The sequence below is a fragment of the Heliangelus exortis genome, chromosome 3, assembly GCF_036169615.1.
Source record: "Heliangelus exortis chromosome 3, bHelExo1.hap1, whole genome shotgun sequence".
Taxonomy (NCBI): Eukaryota; Metazoa; Chordata; class Aves; order Apodiformes; family Trochilidae; genus Heliangelus; species Heliangelus exortis.
In genome coordinates, this window is record NC_092424.1 from 61364462 (window position 1) to 61385977 (window position 21516).

The 21516-nt window shown below is 38.9% G+C and overlaps 1 protein-coding gene across 6 annotated transcripts in view; it reads left to right on the top strand.

Annotated features, from left to right (window-relative positions):
* Positions 1–21516, top strand: part of PTPRK (protein tyrosine phosphatase receptor type K) — a 389642-nt gene that overhangs the window by 193413 nt on the left and 174713 nt on the right. For all 6 annotated transcript variants that reach the window (XM_071740971.1, XM_071740972.1, XM_071740974.1 and 3 more), the window contains exon 6: positions 992–1166. In XM_071740971.1, the coding sequence (XP_071597072.1) occupies positions 992–1166 (175 nt within the window). The remainder of the gene's footprint in view (positions 1–991; positions 1167–21516) is intronic.

The following is a 21516-nucleotide window of genomic DNA, read 5'->3' on the forward strand; positions in this document are numbered from 1 at the left end:
GGTCACATTTTGCTATGTATTGAGCAGAGCAAGCAGTGCAGTTACAAAGAAATGATGATGTCTTTCTGGTGACTGAGCAAAGCTGAGTGCTCAGAAACTGTAATCTGGTTGGGAAACAATACATGTTGGGTTTGATCCATGAAAAAGTGGGAATGTCATTTATTTACTCCGTACATGTTTCTGGTGTTTTTATTTTTAGTTCTAATTTTTGGTAGATGGCTTGTTCTTCAAAAATCAAAATTAAAATCGAGTGTTTAGTATGAATGGGACTAAGGAAAAAGGGTCACAAAAGAGCTCAAACTGTTTCTGCTTTGCTGACCTCTCACCTTGCCCTGCAGCTCCAGACAGATTAAAAATTTCAGTGATTTGTGGTAGGTATGATTTTTTCAGAACTCTTTAAGCTCCTTCCTTTAAATGAGATCTACAGCGTTTCTCTTTTAGCAGCTTTCTTCCCTCCCTTTTTTATGTCTGTTAGCTTTGGGTAGATAGGTGATGTTTAGTATATCAAAGGTACAAGTTTAGAAGACAAAAGGCAGCACTAAAAAGGAAGAACTGGCTGGTTGATGAAAAAAGAGCTGTGTAAAACCTATGAAACCCCTCAATGCCAGGTTTGTTTAAATATTTCTTACAATACACCCAGTCTGTTAAAATTTTATTTGAAGTTGAATGAATTTTTAGGACTGCAGCTGCTACTGCTGGGCTCTCCTGTGGTTCCACCGTATGAAGCCATGGCAGCTGAGTATGTCATGGTCATGTTTTCTGCCAGTGCAAAAGCCTGATAGTGATTTTCACTTCCAATGTTGATTCTGAAGTGCTTTTGAGTACTGTGTCTCTCTTGATGGGACCTCTACACAGAGCTTTTTTGCCATGGAAATGCAGTGCAAGGCAAATGTGTTTGGTGGTGTTTTTATGTGCTCTTTGTATGATGATCATGATGAATCTCTCTTGTATTCTTACAAGAAAACTCTGCCTTGGTTTCTCTTATTTTCAGAGAAGAAATGGGGAAGATATTCCAGTTGCTCAGACTAAAAATATCAATCACAGAAGATTTGCTGCTACCTTTAAGTTGCAAGAGGTGACAAAAACAGACCAGGATTTATACCGCTGCGTGACTCAGTCAGAGAGAGGTTCTGGAGTGTCAAATTTTGCTCAACTTATTGTTCGAGGTAAAGTTTTAATTGCTTTCATTTTATCTGTTTAAATGCTCTTAATACCAGTGCTTACACCCCTATCCTCCCCCCCCTTTTTTTTTTTTTTTTTTTGACTATAGATGCCTTAATCTGAAAAGATGGCCCAATGAGGTTTCAGAAATTGTCAGAAAATAAAAGACTGCTTTGCAAAATTTCTTGTAATTATTTTCCATAGAATACATCTGTGTAAAAACTCTAATCTTTCAATACGTGTAACATGCCTGTATATTTGGTGGATGTTATTTGCTCAACTCAAGGTGAAAATTGCTTCAATTTTCCTAAATATTTTTACAGATATGAAAGAATCCACTGTAGTTAGCTAACATTCCTTTTAAAAACCTATTGCCTTGAGAAACCTGGTAATACAGCAAATAATATTGTGTTACCTGGAGGATCAGTGTATAAAAATAGTTGTAAACTTTCACCTACCCAAGGACTTGAGAACGTAGAGATTTACTGTGATGATATCCAACCTCTGAAGCAGGAGAAAGAAAATTAAAGAAGAAAATTGAAAACTTGCTTTTTTCTACTTGAAATAGTTTGTTGTTGCAGTTCATTCAGAATCCTGCTGGGATGGAACTATAGGTTATGTGTGGTGATGTCTGGCTGGTGATTTATTTAGGCATTTTGTGTTCTGGAAGCATGTCATCTGGCTGGCAAAGAATGCAGTTGAATACAGGAGTCCAGTTTTTGCTTCCCAAAGTCCCTCACTGTCTGGTCTGAGATACATTTTCCCTGAGGAAAAAGTTTTGGGAGTGCCCCTGAGGACTTGGGGGTGCTGGTGGATGAGAAGTTCAACATGAGCTGTCAGTGAACACTTGCAGCCCAGAAAGCCAACCAGATCCTGGGCTGCATCAAGAGAAGCGTGGCCAGCAGGTCCAGGGAGGTGATTCTCCCCCTCTGCTCTGCTCTCATGAGACCCAACCTGGTGTTCTGTGTCCAGTTCTTGAGCACCTATTACAGGAGGGACGTGGATGTGCTGGAGTGAGTCCAGAGAAGGGCCAAGAGGATGATGAGAGGGCTGGAGCAGCTCTCCTATGAAGACAGACTGAGAGAGTTGGGGTTGTGCAGTCTGGAGAGGAGAAGGCTCTGAGGAGACCTTATTGTAGCCTTCCAGTATCTGAAGGGGGCTACAGGAAAGCTGGAGAGGGACTTTTTAGGATGTCAGGTAGTGATAGGACAAGGGGGAATGGATTCAAACTAGGGGAGGGTAGTTTCAGATTGGATGTTAGGAAGTTCTTCACTGTGAGGGTGATGAGACACTGGAACAGGTTGCCCAAAGAGGTGGTGGAAGCCCCATCTTTGGAAGTTCTTAAGGCCAGGCTGGAGTGGGCTCTGAGCAACCTGATCTAGTGGGAGGTGTCGCTGACCATGGCAGGGAGGCTGGAACTAAGTGATCTTAAAGGTCCTTTTCAACCCTGAAAGTTCTATTGATTCTAAGTTCTGAAGTCTCTCCTTGCCTAATTGTGTCTTCTGCAAAATCGCCTGTTTTACTTGTAGTTGTGATGAGGTTTAATGCTTTTGAAGTGGGAACAGGAGGTGGTGTACAAGTGATGCTGCTGTTTGCTGTGAGGACTGTTCTGGCCAGGTAAGTGCAGAGGTCAGGCATGTGATGGGCTCTTGCTTTCCTCCTTCATCTGGCAGTTGGCTCCTTGGTCAGTCAGGAGTCATCCCACGGCTTCTGGAGTTGGGACAGGGAAAGCAGTCTTGAGCTCAGCTCATAGAAATAGAAGTAGCATAGGAAATGCTCTAAGATATTTGGTAACTGGCATCTCTTGGCTGAGATCTTTTTCCTGCGGGAGAATGGTTGATTGAGGTCAACGAGGATTTATGCTCTCTATATAATGTCAATAAAAATGGGCTTTGCTCACATAGGAGAATTTAGAAAATGTGTTAACAGCTTTTTTATTTTGTAGGTGTACCTTTTTTCTAGCAAAGTGCAAGATAGTCTTCATTCTAATACAATGAATTTTCTAAGAACAGATTTTCTGTTTGTAGAAAAGCAGGGGAAATGGATGTATTTACCCAAGAAATTAAGTTTTTTATTTACTATTATACTAGAGTAATAAAATTGTGTTTAAACCACTGTTTCTCTCAAAAAATGAGGTAGCAGTATCAAATTTCGTAATACCATCTTTTCCAATGCAACAATCTCAGTTCTGCTGAGAAGCTTGGGTCATTTGATAGAGTATACAGTTTTTGTGCCTCAGAACATAAACTTGGTATCCAGATATATATTTATACAACAGTTATATATGTTTCATATTTTACAGTTAATTTTACTTTTTGTGTGCTTTTTGCATTGGAAGCCCAAGAATTTTAAGGTGTATATATATATATACATATATATATATAAATATACACACATTTATATGTAATTTAGAAGAAAATAGAAATATTAATCTTCTAAAAAATTTCATCCCTTTGACATCATGGTAGAAAACAAAGATTTATCTTTTATGGTAGCACTTTTTGTGTGCTGTTATATTTGAAAAGCAATATACAGTAATATATTTTCTTGTTTGTCTGGATAACCACTAAATAAATCTTGTTAGCCAAAAAAGCATACCCTCAGGGATCAGCTACCCTGGTGTTAAAACTGTAGTGAAAATTAACCATAATGACAGGTCCTATATCTCAGTGGCACTTTAAAGCTGACATCCTGCTACATGGATACAAAAGATGATAATTTTAAAGGAAATTTTTGGGCCACTGATACGAATTGCCTTTAATAAGAGCTGGCATAGTATTGCCCATTGTCAAAGATGACCCAGGGGGAAGAGTTTATTAGTGCGTTTCCTTCTAAAGTGGAAGTGACAGGGCATGCTTGGGGCCATTTTGTTGCTGTTTGCAACAAATGAAAATTTCACTGCAGAATTCTCATGCTGTATTGATCTGTGTTTTCTCACAGCCAGAGGAAGGGAAAAAAACGATGAAACATCCTTTACTTTGTCAAGGCTTTAGTATTGCTTCCAGATCATTTTGAGTAATGATAAGATCTTCCATTTGTAGACGCCAAACTTCATTGACAACACTGCTTATTAGAGAGAGGGGGATGAAGAACTGGAGTTGTTGCCCAGTAATTCAAAACCCAGGTGTTTGGGTACATGGCTGAGGTCCTTGCATATTCCATGTCTGTACAGACATGTGGTACCACAATACAGGTGCAGAGGTACCTGATGCTTTTCTGATGGGCAGTCAGTAAGCTGGTCTTGGTAATAAAAATTTCCAGTTATATAATGTGCATCACTGAAACATGATTATTTCATTTAAGTTTAGCAAAATAGTTACTTTCAGTGGAGTTGTAAACTACTACAAATGTAGTTACCTAGAAGGGAATGCATTTAGAGACCTTGAAAGGAATAACTCAATTACTTTGATTAATTTCTTTAAGAAAAATCAGACTAGGATAGGATTTGTTATTGAATTAGGACATTTTTACCAAAAGCAGCTCCAATCAATGATTTAATGTCTCCCTTTTGCTTAGAGCTGGTCTTTAGATCCCAGCTCGGTGGCTGCATTGTATTGATTTTTTTTCCCCATGGTTTCTATGGAATTGCTATCATTCTTGGAGACGTGTAGAAGCAGCTCTGTCCCTTTCCCCTTCCTTTTACAGGAAGCCTGATGCTGTCATTGCTGTTAGTTGACTTATCTTCCTGAATAGATCCAGCTGATTGTCTGTTTCCCTTTGGTGGCTGGTGCACTGGCAATTTCTGGGAAGTCAATTTCTTGAAGTCTTCGGGGTTGTCTGCACTGAACTTGAGGGACTTTCAAAGTTGCAGAACCAAATAGCGTTGCTCTCTTCGGTCAGTAAAGATCTTTGCCCTTTGACCACTTCTTGTACCATATCATTGTTCATAGCTCTTAAAAACTAATGGAATATTTGTCTTGAAGGTGGCAATATTTATTGGAGAAGCAACTTTGTGCGTTAATAAATGAGCTAGTTTTCATCACAGCAACTGTGATAAATTCTTGTTTGACTTGGCATGTGATCTCCTCCTAATGTGACTATTAGGAGGAGATGAAACTAATCTTGCATTTGTATGTGGTTTTTTAGCAAAACTTTGTAGAGAATTCCCAGTATAGTTTGTCCCTATTTTAAATGTCTTACGTTCAAGCAGTTTTGCAGGAACCGTGAAATGCCATTTCTTTGGCTACAGTGGATCTGGGAAATCCACTTGAGTAGTGAGCCTTTAAACATTTTTTTTTAATAGATTTTTATTTTCATTAAGTAACAGGTCTCTGATTGTCAAACCCCCCCCCCCCCAAAAAAAAACAACCAAAAAACAAGCTAAGGAAACCAGTCTCTCAAATGGTATGATAAAGTATTATGCTTTATTTCAAAGTATTTGTACGCTTCCCTGAGTTTGTTTCCTTTTAAGCAGCTACACATTGTTAACAGACTAATAATACTGCAAAAGCAGGGGGAAGTAGGGTGTGTTTTATTCTTTGTAGTAGATCTTACGTAGATTTGTTGGAAGAAAGTGCAGGTTAGGGTTAAAGACAGGGAAGAAGAAAAAAAAAAAAGGAAAAAGGCTCTGTATGAATCAATCTTAATGTTTGTTAAAAATTTATGAATAGCTCCATGTCTGGTTCTAGCGATAAGTTTTCCGATTTTTATTGAAGCAATAAATTATAACAATTTTTGATATTTTCACTAGCTGAGTGTAGTTTTTCTTCTTAACATCTCTTCATTCCAGCCTAACAGCTCTTCTGTGGTAAGGTCAAAACTTGGTGAGGTCTACACCTTGATTTTTAGTTCCAATATGGAAATGTATTGGTAAAACCAAGTTAGCAACAGAAAGGCAGTTTTCTTCCACAGGCTCTGCTCTCTTGTCTTCTTACACAGAAATCAAGTTCTGGTAAACCGATCAGTCTGTATGGGTTTACTAGTATGAAAGAAATTATTTTGTATTTGGTTTGACTCAGCAAGCCATTTCTCCTCAAAGTCATTTGAGTCTCTGAATTCACTGAATTTCAGAGCAGAATAAAAACTGGGGAGACATTCTGCGGTCCAGGTTGTCGAAATTTGTGAGGGGGAAGATTCTCGACCTGATGACAATATTAATGCAGCCTGGGTTACTGTTTGACTTTTTTTTTTTTCTCCCTGGGCACATTGCTATCTCATATTCAGCATGGTGCCCACCAGGACTCCCTGTTTCTATTCTGCCAAGCTTCTTTTCCAGCGGTTTGGCTCCTAGCATATGGTGATGCCTTGGGTTTTTCCTCCCCAGGTGCAGGGTTTGCATTTCTCCATGTTGAAATTCATGAGGTTCCTTTCAGCCTGCATCTCCAGCTTGTTGAGGTTGCTCTGTATGGCAGGATGACCCTGTAGCATGTCAGCCACTCCTCCCAGTTTTGTGTCTTCAGACTTGCTGATGGTATACTCTGTATCATCCAGATCATTAATAGACATGTAAACATGAAATGCCACAATACGTTTTAGAAGCTCTCTCACTTTTTTTCAAGAGAGGAGTGAAGTGCTCTTTTTGAAAGTAATGTCATGTATACATGATTTTTAAAGTGTGTGTGGTAGAAGTAAAACCTTGTCTTCTTGTCAGATTAGTCTGCTATTCAGTGTGATGGACACTGCCTGTCTTACTGCTTCATCCCAATGTAGTTCGGGTGAAGAGTAGTTTTATCTATTTATAGTAAGTATTTTTACTTATAAGTATTTTTCAATGTGAATGTTGCTTTGTTGTAGTTCTGTGATATGTTCTTCAGGAAGATCTGAAACATGTAAGATAAAGCACATGTTGTACTTTTATCTCAAAAGACATAAGTTTTGTACTGCTTGATAAAGTGTAGATTAATATTCACGTTAGGCAAAAGCTAGGCTCTTCTGTGCTGATGTGTCATCCTGTTGTATTCCCTGAATGTTAAGGTGGCTGATCTGGATCACAGCAAAAACCAAAGTCCTGTAGCCCCATGTCCTGCCTGTGACTGGGCTCAGTAGCTGGTATTTGGTGCAGAGAGTCGAAGAAGAGCAGATGAAGAGGTGTCTCTTGCTGGCATAGAATTCTACCTTCCCAGGGAACTCTGATTCAGACATGCTTTTACTAAGAGGTGGTACCCTTTCAGTTCATACATCAACATCATCGTTTCATGGAGAAGATGTGTGAGTATAGAGCAGAGGATCAAAGTAGAGAGAGAATATGCTTGTCTTAACTTGTTTCTTCTTGGGAGTATGCTGTTTGCTCTACACCTGAATCCACAGAGTCTGTAAAAAGTGTTTATCAGATACTTACAAAACACAAAATCAATGGCTGTGCAAGGAATGGCTTGAAACTACACCAGGGGAAGTTTAGGTTGGATATTAGGAAGCACTTCCTCATGGAGAGGATGATCTGACATTGGAATGGACCGCCCAGGGGAGTGGCTCCCAGGGGAGCACCACCATTGCTGGTGGTGTTTAAGGAGAGACTAGATATGGCACTTAGTGCCGTGGTATAACTTATATGGTGGTGTTTGAGAGCATCAAGTTCAGCCTATGACCTGAGGTTCTTTCCAGCCTCTATGATTCTGTGATTGAAATGATATGAGGTGGGGTTTTTAATCTTTATTTTTGTTAGATCATCTCTGAAATGATAGAACTAAATCCTGATATTACCAGTAAAAATGAATGATGGACAACTTGTTGTTCCAAAGTATGGATTTATAACCTCTGTACAGTTTTGCATAACTGATATCTTTGTATAACAATCATAGTTTACTTAAAAATCACCTATTAAAAAATAGCCATGCAGGCAGGGATCAAATCAGATTCACAGATAACTATTTAACTAATTTTGTGCAGGGGACACTATAGTTTTAATTTCCTTGGGTATACCTTTTTCCCCACTTCTATGGTAGCTGCTGATGTTGTGTGGGCCTTTAATTCGTGATTCCAAGCAGCCAGCAGTTCCTGTTGTGTTTCCTGCAAGGCTTCGTTGAATTTATATGGAGAGCACATGGCATAGAAAACTCTATTCAAATTCTCTTATCTTTATCCTCCGCTCACTTCTCAGTGGAAACTGATGGAAACTCTTCCTACAGGCCAAGTGGAAGCCAGCAGGACAAAGGAAAAAAAGTGGAGGAGAAGGTCAGAGATGCTGGCTATTCTTGTTTCTTTTTGAGCATTACTTTTGTATATTTGAAGCTGGAATTTTTCTAGGCATCAGATCACCTTTAGAATTACAAATATTTTTCCTTGTATCCTTCCTAATTATTAAGTGTGACAATATTTTGTGTGATATTAGGTGTGACACTACTTTATGTACAGGGATGAACGTATAGCAGGCCTGACTGGTTTTCTGAAGGTCGTCTTGGACCACATCCATAAGCATCCAGACAGGAATGTGCGTTCAAAGCAAATCTCTGGATTATCCCCACTTCCTGGCCCTCAGTTCTTGTCAGAACAAGGAATTTACCCTTCTTACAGAGGGAAATAAACCAAAATGTAGGCATATAATGCTTTCTAGCTGCCAGTAGGCATTCAGTAATCACTAAAACTTATCCCAGGCAAAACTACCTGAAATGCACATAGTGGTTTCTGGGTCCTCAGCTGTGACAGCTTCATTCTGCTGGGCTGCTCATATTGTCCCACACCACTTGCTAGCAGCCTGGTAGGGAAAAATCATCAGTCAATAAAGCACTTTTGGTTAGGTTTTTGGGGTTTTTTTTTGGGGGGGGGGGCTTGTGGTTTGTTGGTTGGTTGGTTGGTTGGTTTTTGTTCGGTTGGTTTTTTTTCCCCTCCAAGATTAATCCTGAGAAAAAACTTCTGAAATTAGGATCCTGATCCTGCTTTCCATGTGGAGGAGTAATGCCCATTCTGTCCCTAGAGGAATCAAGGCTTTAAGGGACCTCTGCATCTAGTGCCCAGGTGAAGTGTTGGTGAAAGGGTAGCTGCTGGCAGGGAGGGGTTTGCTCCTCTCCTTGCTGCTCTCCCATGCCCCTAGCTGTGCTGCACAATCCCTCTCCTTCTTCTCTTCCTATGTCACTTCCATGGGCTAATTCAATAACCAACATGAACATCAAAGTGCTCCCTCTCTGCCTGGCTGGGACACCTCTGCCTTACTCAGGGGGTGCAGTCAGCCCACCAGAGGAGGCCTGGGAGCCTGGAGCAAGAAGGGCAGGGCAAGGGCCCTCTGCTGATTGCCAGGCAATGGACTGCTACTTGTTATTACTGGGTCTTGCAGAGATCTTGCTGTGATTTGGCAGTAAAATAAATACAGCTGTAGGGTCAGTCAAAATCAGTGGAAGCCTGTAATGGGAAGTAGTGACCTGGGATGAACTTGGCCTGGCAGCTCACAGTTGCAGAGGAATTAGTTCTGTGCCAGCAGGCTTTAAATAGTGCTGGCTTTAAATAATGTTCCTCTGGGGTCTTCTCCCTCTGTGGAAGACCAGGTATTATCAGCTGCCTTACAGGCAGTGTGAGTATCACCTCCTCTGCCTAATCCAAAAAAGCCAAGGTGTGATGTGGTTTCACTCAGCGTGGTTCAAAATTGTGATGCTGGTGATCCTACAGATGTGGCATTAATGATTGATTGTGTGAACATGGTCTCAGCCTTTAGGTATTGTCTCATACTTTTGTCATTGTCTCCTACTTTTGTTGTTGTCTCATATGCCTCCTTACTGGGAAAGTACACAGGTGAATTGGAACAGCAAAAACAAAGTACTTGGGAAATTAAAATCTAATCACAACTAAAATGTAATAGTGGGATCCCTGTTTGGCTTCAGAGTTGTTGGGGGCAGTGCAAAAGAAAGAAAAGAGGCGAGGAAAAAGCTCTCTGCAAGTGTCACTTCAGGGAGGAAATAAGGGGATTTTTTTGTTTCTTGTATCTGTTTCATCAAAGTACAATGACATGAAGATCATTTGCAGCAATTTCTCATCCTAATTAGAGATGTCTTCAGACTGCCCCACCACATCAGTGCTGTATTTCACTCAGATAATTTCCCTTCCAGTATCTGGTGTGTCTGTGCATTTGTTGAAATCAGACGTCTCATTTAAATCCTGCAGCTTGGGGTGGTCTGTATCAGTTTAAATGCCATTGATATTGGTTGGGAGGTTAAGAAAATACTTACTTAAGGGTAGATGAAGTTCCCTTACCTGCCATCATTTTCCAGTTTGGGGGAGGGGAAAGCCCCCCTATGCTTGACATCTCTGTGTGTTGTGCAGGGGTGTTAAAAAGTGTGCTGATGAGTAGATTCATGGTAATGATGAAAAGGAGCACATTTGGAATTCAACATAGATGGTAGAAAATGCAGGATGTCAGAGAAGCCATATATTAAAGGGAATTTGAATTGGAAACTGAATCCCAACCTGCCACTGGGGGCATTTTGATAATTTTGATTTATTAAACTTTTATAACAGCATTCAGATGAAGCTGAATTAAAACGCTTAGTCTTGGGTTTATGGTACTCAAGTCATCATGCTAGTGAAGTCTTTCCATTATCAGTGTAGAGGTAATCTAAGTTCCTTTTTGAATGCAGGTGCACCTGTGTGCTTTAGAATGTATTTAAAATCTAATAGTGTTCTAATACTGAATCACTTAACAAAAATACAAAGTGAAGCCACCCCTGACATTAATTTTCATCTGCATTTGAGAGAATCTTGCTATTAAATTGTAGATGAACTGCAGGAACAAAAAATTGCATAGATATTCCTACACCAGTTTTATATATTGATAAATATACATGCATTATAAAATAGCTAGCTAGAGAAATACAGCAATATTTCCTTGGAAATGGGTTATATTTGCAGAGGTGTAAGACACTTGAGTTCTAGTACTGTACTGACCATCGTCTGGCTTCAGCAGCTTTACATAGTCTTACCAAGCACTGTCTCTGAAATAAAAAGAAATCAATTACTATTAGAGTGGCAGTGCAGGTTAAAGGCATTACAGGTTCACTCTTGGTTTTGCAGCAGGGGGATGATACTTAGCTGCAAATTGGGAGTGATGCAAAAGATGGATGAGGCAGAGTTCAAGGAGCAGTAATGCGAGGGTCCGGCATTATCATTCCAAGCTGTGTCAGAGATGATGGATGATTCGGTGGCGAGAAGCAGTAATACCACATGATGAGAGATTCATCTCCAGATCTTCAGCTCTCTGCATGCTGTCTACCTGTTGGTGTTCTAGCAGCATAATGATTCCTGATGTGTTATGAAGAGCTAAATTACTGTACTTACGCAACTAAACTGGTATGTTGAATTTAGTAACCCAGATTTTTTGGCAGCTGCTAGGAAAGCAAGTAGCATAACAAATGCTCCTGCACATTGTGAATTTAATTACCTCATATTTATGCATAGTCCTTGTTGACAGGATTTTGTAAGCTATGCTAATATGGTAGGTAATTTGTTAACTCCAGAATTCACTTTCCATGTGCCTTCTGATCATTATCATGAAACATGATAAATGATCTAGCCCATGAGGTGTAAATGAAAATGAAACGGATAATTGTGTTCTATGTCTAAATTGTGGCTGGAATAGTTGTTGCAATTATAATGGAATTTATCTCATAAAAATATGCTTTGAAAGGTATTAGTGACCTTTAGTAATTTTGGTTGGGGAGTTATTTGAGGATAATTGTAAAGAGATTACAAAAAGTTTACTCAGAATAGTTTGGATAGTAGTTTTGATTTTTTTCTTTCCTAAAGAGTTTTAAATATTTGTCTGTTTAATAATTCATATTGAGGAATTATCCTGCAGTGTTAACTGCTGGATGGTAGTATCTTTTCAGAACTATATAGAAATGGTGAGAAACATACCTACCTCTCCTGAAGAAGAGAGAAGCTTAGCTACATGCAGAAAGTAAGATTTTATCCTGCTCAGATGCAGTGTTGAATTTGGATGTGGTGGTTTGCTAGAGAGCTCATCATTGAAAGTGATGAAATGGCATTGCAATCAGGCATGTCTTAGAAAAGATTTGAAGAGTATTACAAGGAAAACAAATGTGTTGCTCTCCCCCATTCTCCAGGTATGTGCATATTGCTCATGGCCGAGTTTGTGCCCTGCCTGCTGAAAGATGAAGGGTGACACTGATGTATTGGGGAAGAAATTTGAATTTTCAGCACTTCTCTAAACTTTGATTTTTATTTAAGACCAAACCTAACCAAACCAAAATCCTGCTTTGTGTCCAGGACCTCATTTAATGTAGGCATTTTGTCCCTTTTTCTTATCTGTTTAACTTTTAAAACTTGTAGCATATCTTGTACTACTATATATTGAATTTATCACCCCATTTCATATATGTAAATGGTAATAAGTGCAGTTTTTCACTTTCTGGACTCCTTCACTAGTAGATGAAAGAGTTTCCACTCGTTAGCTTGTGGACTAAACAGGGACAAACCTCAGTGAACAGTGTTAGAAAAAAGTGTGACTACCATTATTAGGAATCAAAAATCACTTCAAGTTGACTTCTGTTAGAAACCTTAGAAAAATAATTAGGAAGGAAGGTAGAGAGAAACTTTTCAACAGTTGAAAAAGCTTACATTTCTAACTTACATTATTCAAGAAAGGAGGATTTAAGTACAAAATGTGTTCTTAGCCAAGGTGATCTGAAAGGCTTAGGCACTGCATAGTCATTTACAAGGCTTTTTAAGCCTTCCTTCAAGGCTTATAAAGTAGGGTCAACATATGATGAGTTCTCATATTACCACGAATGATATTCCTAACTTGGTGTGAACTACTTAATTTGAATAATGAATAACAATAACAATACATTGCTCAATTTAGAGTTTTTGTTTTGATTTTTCCCCCAAATGGTTTATAGCTAAGCTGCATTAATGCTTCATTTGAAATTGCTGTTTTGTAATTTGTGTAACCTAGTGGAATGTTTTATTCAGATTTTTTTAGTATTAATGTTAGCTTTTTATTCCTTTTGTCTGTTTTGTGGTAATCCCATAAGCCATATGGACCTGTAAATGTTTGTGGACACAAGGAAGACTACTACAAAGTCAATGCTAGATGTGGTTTTTAAAAGCTGTCTTGTAGACCAGCCTCCTCATTTTCTGAGAAAATCTAAACTAGTGTTTTGAAATGATTATTGAATCTATTTCACTTGATATTTTGTGGGTTTTTTTGTTTTTTGTGGGTTTTTTTGGTATCCTGAAGTTGTGTGAAAATCTTGATTTTATCCTTCAATTGGCATCTTCATGGCAACATAAGTTGTGTTTTTTAACAACTGGAGATCTAAAGGCTACTGCTTTTGAAGGGAGATATGAGAAACCAAATGCTTTTCTTTGGCTTAAAAATTGAGAATGTAGTCTCATGGTTTTTAATGCCTTCTTTAAACTTCACTCTGACTTTAAAATGTGTTGACAGCATTTGGAAATATCTTGACTAATGATGTATTCTTTGTCTTTCCACTCCTCTTGGACCAGATGACTTGCATGTTCTAGAGAAAACAAGATATACTTGGTGTGATCATGCTTGTGATTTATGGGTAGCATCGCCAGCCGTGGGAATATTTTCCACTTCCCTTTATTTGGGATAGAATCTGTCTGGCAGTGTAGGAAGCACTGCTTCATGTTGGCAGCTGGATACTTCCAGGATACAGCTGTAGGGTGGGTGTTAATTTTTTTTTTTAATTGTGGTGTGGTACAGTTTTTCCTTTGGACATAAGACAGTGTAGCCCTTGGTCACCTTAGTGGACTGAAGGGGAGTTCTGTTCCTGTAGCTGAGAACTTGGGTCATCTTACAGTGCAGAAGTTTCCTCTTGACCACCAGCCAAAAGCATCCTCTAGTAATTCTGTGTCTTTTTACTCACTTCTAGTCTTGTCCACCCATGCCCCAGGGCAAGGGGAAAAGCATGAGTTCAGAATATAGGGAGAAGGGCAGCATCCCTGCAGATCACCCTCCCAAGCCCTCAAGCCAGCTTCTTCCGATCTCTGCAGTGTCTGAAGACAAGAGAGTGAGGGAAGCCAGGACAATTTAGTCAAGTATAATGACTAAAAGCAACAACTCTTGCTCACCTGTTGAACAAGTTAAAGCATGTTTGGTTAAATCAATGAAGCTCAGCAGTTTCATGGTGGGAAAGCTAAAGCCTTTCTTAGTAATGTTTGTCTCCATATTGCTTTTACTTGGGTGAAATGTGGCTTATGTTCCAAGAACCAGGTGAAATAGGCAGGCAACCCATGCTGCAACCTTGCTATCAGTATTTTTGCAAAGTTGTTTTTCTTCCAGGAACTCCTTAAGCCTGTTATTTGAAACAAGGAGCTTAAATCTCACTCTTGCAGTGGCTGTCAACTCACTGACTGGTGCCCACAGAGTCCCACTTCTCATCTTCCCAAACCAAGCTTCTCTCAGGTCCTGCAGGGGAGGGACTTGCGATTTTTCTCATGCCTCTTGACTCCTTGTGTTGGTTGTCCTTCAGCAAGTTCAAGTGATGTGATGCATTTTTGCTGCTTGCTGTTAAAATCCTCTGCTAGTTTTCACAAGTATTACATGTTGCAATCTTCATTTTGACCACTGCCTTCTCTCTATACTTTTTCAGTTTTGCACTGGTAGGCCCTCTGTTGGACTTCCTACAATGTGATTTAACTCGGGCATCTTTTGTTCCCTATGTGCTCATTCCTACTTTTATTAGTAGAGCAGAGAAAATGCTGTCAGGTTGAATGTGCCAATAAATGACAATGAGGTAATTGAAAGGTGGTTAAAAACTCTATTTTACTAGAAAAAGTAAGTCCTTCTCCAAAAGGTTTTGTAAAGGCAATATAATTGGACACATCAAGAAAAAGATTAGACTGTGCCAACTTTCTGGCTGGCTGCAAACATGTTCAGTATATATTTTGAGTTTACGCTTACAGACTTTTCTGCTTTCCTTAGCTTTGTCTTTATTTTGTGTGAGAACCTGCCTCTCATTTTATTTTTTTTTTTTTTTTTTTTACTGCTTAAGTTCTCTTAACTTCAGCTGTTTGTTAATGCCATTTCAGGAGTCTGACCTTCCTCTTGTATTTTTTATTTAAGATGGTTGCCTAAAGTAATATTTGATGAGTTTTATTTTTCTTGGGAACACCTCCAACACTTGACCTCTGAGTATGTGAATTTTGCAATGCAAAGTATTGTGCTACAGTGACACTTCAGTAACCTCTAGTTATCCTCGTTATTAGTGACATTTTCACAATTAGAAACAAAGTAATCTTCCTGGTTTACTTCCAGTTGTTCCATGAGCAGCTTTCTCCTAATCTTTGAATAATTTAAAAGGTTAAGAATTTATTGAGAGGGCACAGGTTGGCTTTTTTATTGAGGCCAAGCCAAGGGACTGCTTCAAGGAGTTCACCAAGCAACTTTGGGTAGTACAGGGTATGTGCAAACTGTCACATTATTAAGGTGACTGTCCCCTAAGACATTTGCACCATTAGGACTTTAGATAATTAAGATGAACTATATTTCAGCAAGAACACAGCCTTCTGGACAACTGACTAAGCAGATGCCAGGTGGAAGCAAATGAAACTAAGTTGAGCTCTCACACAGTTAACAGAAATTAATGGACCAGGTACCTACAGTCTGTTTCTTGTGTCAGTTTTGGTACCTTTGCTCTTCCTGTTCTTCCAGCTCTCCTGAACTTTCAGCTCATGGGATTCCTGTGCAGAATTAGTCATTTTACAGGATTTTGGAGTTCTATGCAAATGAGAAGGAGTAATTGAAGCGATCCTTTGATGGCACAAAACCTGCTTGACTCGTAGTGCTAGGGTACAGAAGATGCCTTCCAGAGGAACTTGCACAGAAAGCTGAAACCTGTCAGTCACTGTTTGGTTTGTTTTCAACCTCATTTCTGAAAGATACATCTCCATACTGCCATAATTAACAATACTCCCTAATCTGTGAAGGATAGAATAAAGGAATTAGGTAGAATAAAGGAAACAAATCATTAAATAAACTTGGGAAAAATTAGTGTATGAAAGGAAATATATTTGGGTCACTTCGGTGTTTTCATAGGGTACTTTGAGCTTCAGTAACGTTGCTTGGCCCCCTTCCATTACCCATTAGTTCTTTTTTCTGTTTTAGAGAAAGAAATTTTAAGTAATTTAGGCCAAGGAAAGTATGAACACCACAGGGTTAGAATACTTATCAGTGGGAGAACTGTTTATACTGGCTGTGAAACAAAGGCAGACAGCAGGGCAAAACAATTTTGCCTTGGCAGGAGAAGCTGTGTAGACAAGTGGAAATTTTATCAAGGTGTTTAACAATTTTAAGTCCCACTAATACTCGTGGATTGGCCTGCAGTGAGAGGAACAGTTAAAGGAGTTCAGAGAAGCTTTTCTACTTCGTGGCTTTACCTTCACTGTTTATTTTCCCTCACATATTAAAGAGATGGTGGGATGGGAGAAAGAAATTATGTATGTGGGATGACGTTAGTGAAGGTACAACGTAATTGTTCTCTTCTTACTTACATCTGTATTGTCTTAAATATTCAGGGATGATGTAAATCAACAGAAAATTAGTCTCTTATTCAGTTGGCTAGCTTATACCACTCCAGCTCTGCAAAGTAGCTTTAGTTTTAAAGCCAAGAGCTTTCCATACAAGCATCAGAAAAAAAGAACTTGATCACTTATGGTGGAAAGAGAAGTAAATGTGGCTATACAGCCATGCACTGTTAACACCCAAGTGTTCACACATGCATTTATAGTTTCATGTAGAGGACACTCACCTAGAAGGGATTGAAGCTTGTGTTTGTCTCTTTGTCCAACATTCAGTCAGTAACTTGATGGCTGCTGGGTTTTTTGCCTTTGGAGAATGTGATAGCAGCTTAAGAAAACACTGCTACTGGGCCAAAATCAACTTGCTGTAGTATATAAGCTTAGGGCAAGATGTAAGAACAGGAGAGGCACACAGCAGTACACTGCCTTCATATATCCTTGTAGCATCTAGCAATCTACGGCTTAAGATTTATCAAGCCAGAGTCTATATCAACATATTTGTGTGCAATATCCTTGAAGAACCTTCTATGAATTTGTCAAAATTTTTAACTTCTGGTTGTGTGCATTATCCTGCAGCAATGAATTTTCACTGTTAATTGGAGTAAGAGAAGAAAGCACTTCTCTCTGAATCAGCAGGCTACTTTTTTTATAGTTGTTTTTCACTATTGTTTTTTCACTGCAAGAGCAGGTATCATTCAATATTCTTTTTTTGCATACTGTTTGCCATTCTATAAACATCTACCATGTGTTTCTTCAACCATTATTCTTTCATGTTGAGAGTAATTCAGACTTACAAAATATGTCCACTTATCAAAGTTGTTCTAGGCCTTTGATACGTTCTCCTTGGCCTTTTCTGTGTCTTTTCTTCTAGCTTATCCAGCAGGAAATACAAAGACCAGATCTATATCTATTTTAGACTAGAAAACACTGTTTACCACAAGATGTTATGCTTTCTATTGTATTTTGTTCCTAAAAATCACTGATACCTTATCTGTCTTTTTCTCTGAATTGTGATGATATGGTCATGAAATTCTTCATATAGGTATAATTCTAGTCTGACTATACTGCTTTTGAGTCCATAAGGGATTCCCGCCCTCACATGCACTGCTTTGTATTTATTAACTTTGACTTTGCCAGTTTATATCTTAATTCTTCAGTATCTTAAGGAAAATGAGAAAAGCTACGTGCATCTATTCACCAAGGACTGCCACCACAGATAAAACCATTGCTGCACTAATTGGAGTCACTACTAATAACTGTGTTTGCTTCCTGACCTTCTAGGTAGACATATGGCTTAATGAATGTGTTGCAGAAAATAGTTCAGCTTCAAAAGGAAGGATGTAGTAACTCTTTTGAGAGTCCCTGAACGTTAAGGTGTTGTCTTGGGAAATGGGAAGTCTCTGCTTAAATCCTTGCTTCAGTTTAGTGAGATGAGAGGAATGGAACATCCTTCTGCTGTGAAATTGAGTAAGCCATGTCTCTGCAGACACAATCCTGAACTGTGCTGCGAATTTCCCATGTTACTATCTAGTGTCTCACATGCAGCTAGGTTGAAAAATCAAAACATGTTTTAAAAATGCTAAGGTAAATGTTTTTATGGTGGCTATTTGCTTAATTTGGATATTTAATTTTTTTTTGTCTTGACCCTCTCAGTTTTTGTTGAGTGCTTTTTGCCAAACACCCCCACCCCCACCTCCTGCCCCTCAAAAACTCCAACCTCAGCCTACCTACCCCATGTCATTCCCAAGGAGAAGGATAGCTTTTTTTTTTTTTTTTTTTTTTTTTCTTTAAAATGTGAATTTTTTCTGTTTTCAATTTCTAAACCTCTGCACTTAGGAAGGTATAACATACGTGCATGTGAGATTGATCTGTGGTAGCTCTATATCCTCGTCTGTAACCAGTGCTAACTATATAATAGGTTTCCTGCACTCAGGTGGCACTGAGAACAGGATTGTTTGACAACTGGGAAAAAAACAGACAGAAATGGCTTTGTGCTCAGGGTCTCCTATCCCCTAAATTTTGACTGGGTAGGTGTGAGTACTGAGCCAGAGGGATTTGCACCCTGAGAACGTGCTTCAGAAGTTGAGAAAAGAGACTGTGCCAGCGTGGTGGTGTGGAGAGCTTGGAGATACGTATCTAGCTGATTGCTGACTTCTCAGTTCAGTGGCCAAACCATTTCACTTCTTAAAATAAAGCTGATGTGAATTTTCGAAGGAAAAGCTATTTTATATAAAGAGGGGGTGGTTAGGGGAATTTTTAAAGAAAATGTTGAAATGCTGCGTGGTGGCTTCTTATGTTTAGAAAAAGTTATGTGCTCCTGTTCTGAATGTTTCTGTAAATGCAGCTTGCCTTTCCCATTACAAGGTGGGGAGGAGGCTGAATAGCAGAAGCTTTCTTGAAAGCAGGCAAAATAATTACTTGGATCCAGAGGTAGAAGCCAAAATAGAATTCAGTGGGACAACTTCACTCCTCTGAGCTGACAGAACTACTTTTTTTTTTCCCCCAAAACCACATTTCTCAAAAGTATAGCAAGTCTCATGAGAGAGGTTTCCTGGTGCTTTCCATTATCTAAAAGACAAAACAAACAAACAAATCTTTCAAAAAATACTCATGCGTCAAAAGTTTGAGGTAGGACTTTGGGAGCTGGCAGAAAGAGTCATGACTTTCCTTGGCTTCATGAAATGTGGTATTTAAAATTCCTGAAAAAGTGTCACTAGCTTGGTGTACTGGGACCAACAGAGCTTGCTGATGAAATTAGACAGCCTTTTTTTTTCCTATGGTTACCTGCTTTTTTTGTTGTAACTTAGGTGAAATATAAGAGCTTCTTAAAGGCACTGTTCCTTTATGTTTAACTGTTAATAGAGTGATACCTGATTTATTTTTGTCTCCAAGTAATATTGTAATGTGCTCTTAGCATCTTGGTTCAACATGCAGGACCAGTGAACACAGTCTTAGTCAAAATACCTGGTCTTGATTTAATAAATAACATAATTTGCTTGTGTAATCTTTGAAGACAGCAATCTCCGTAATGGTGTATATTATTATAAACTATTATTAGCAGTGAATCTTGTATTTGGAGAGGAAAACTGTACCGTCCAATTTCTGCACTAGTAATTTCTTCTCTCCTCATTATTTCTGCGGCGTTGTTGATTTTGTTTGACTCTCTTATTTGAATACAGAAGGGTAGTTACTGACCTTTCAGTGTGCTAGCTCAGCATGAGATGTTGATTAGCATTGTATTCAAGAATTAAAGTATGCAATAGTAGGATAAAAAACTGTGTTTTCAGGTTGGCTCATAAAAAAAGCTAGTAAGATAACCTAAGGTGGTTAAAATAAGGTAGCAAAAAGGAATTATTTTTGCTTTTAATTTGGCTATTATAGAGTCATATTTTCAGATAATAAAGCTGTGATGAGGTGGAAATTGGCTCGTTTGCCTGAGTGGGGGCAGTATATAAAAATTATCATCTATCCTGCCCTATATTTGGTATATCCATCTTTAGTCTAGCCATTTAATATAAAAATTCCTCAACAGAATACAGGAGCACAGCAAGGGACAATTGCAACTGTTCAAATAAACTAAATCAGAATTCTTTTTGAAGCACTGGCCCAAGGACTTCTCAGGAAGAAAAAGAGCTTAATAAGCATACACAACATTTCCCCGTATACTCTCTAAGCATCTGACTCTATTCAGCAATGCTGCTGAGTGTGGTGGTTGTCCAGTTAGGAAGGTGTAACCTTCATTTATCCACAGCACCATTTGGCAGTGAGACTGCTACCTTTTCCAACATAAATAATAGGTTGATTTGGGTTGGAAGGGACCTTAAAGGTCATCTAGTTCCAAACCCTGCGCTTTAGGCAGGGACAACTTCCACTTGACCAGGTTGCTCAAAGCTCCATTCAGACTGGCACTGAACACTTCCATGGATTGATTGACTCACTTTTGAGTCTGTCTTCTGTTAGCTTCGCTTGCTGACCTGTATTTACTGTGCTGGGAAAGGTGAAGATGTATTGAATACTAACATCTCTGTTGTATGATTTTTTTTGTAGAGTTCTGTCACGGTATTACCCCTGGGTCATCTCCTTTCCAACATGAAGGTCCCCACTCTATTCAGTCTTTTCTTATGTCAAGGGTGTTCCATGATTTTAGTCACTGGTGTTGCCTTTTACTAAAAACTCATCATAAGTAGGTAGATCTGGAGAGCTGTTCAGGATGGTACTATTTGGTGATGAGCACACCCATTTAACATTTAACCCATCCACCCACCCAGTGTCAATGCAGCCTGGATTTCAAAATAAAGTTTCCCCAGTGCTTGAGGGAATGTTTCTACAGACTCAAGTGTAAGAGCTGCTGCCTCTCAGATGAGTGGGACAGATACAGTATGCAACCTGTATCTTAAAGGGTGGATAATTCTTAATTGCTAATGAGTGAACATTGAGCACTGTGGATTAGTTATGCAGTAGACCTACAGACACTTGAGCTGGCTTCTATTGATTGTCCAATTAGGTTACAATTGAATGGGTCTATTTTTGATGAGACCAGAGAGACAGTCAGTGACTTTCTTGTCAGATTTTTGCTGGTGTAAGTGCTTGCACTGATCACATAAATATTACTACAGAAAAGTGAATGGTTGTGTCAGTAGAAATAAGATGCGAAATTTAGATGCTGTTACAGTACTCAGGGAGTTTGCTATTCCAGAGTAAATGATTGGTAGGTTTTTGTCATATTTGTACTTGGAATCTTTATTACAACAAAACAAAGATTGTAGGATATTATCAACTCATAAAAAGCTTCTACAAACTGTCCCCAGAATATATTTTTATAATATAAATAATCTAACACAAAAACTCATTTTTAAGATATCTGTGCTTTTATGTCCTGTAGTGAACTTGGGATTCAATGCACTGGGTGTCAATTTAATTACAAGA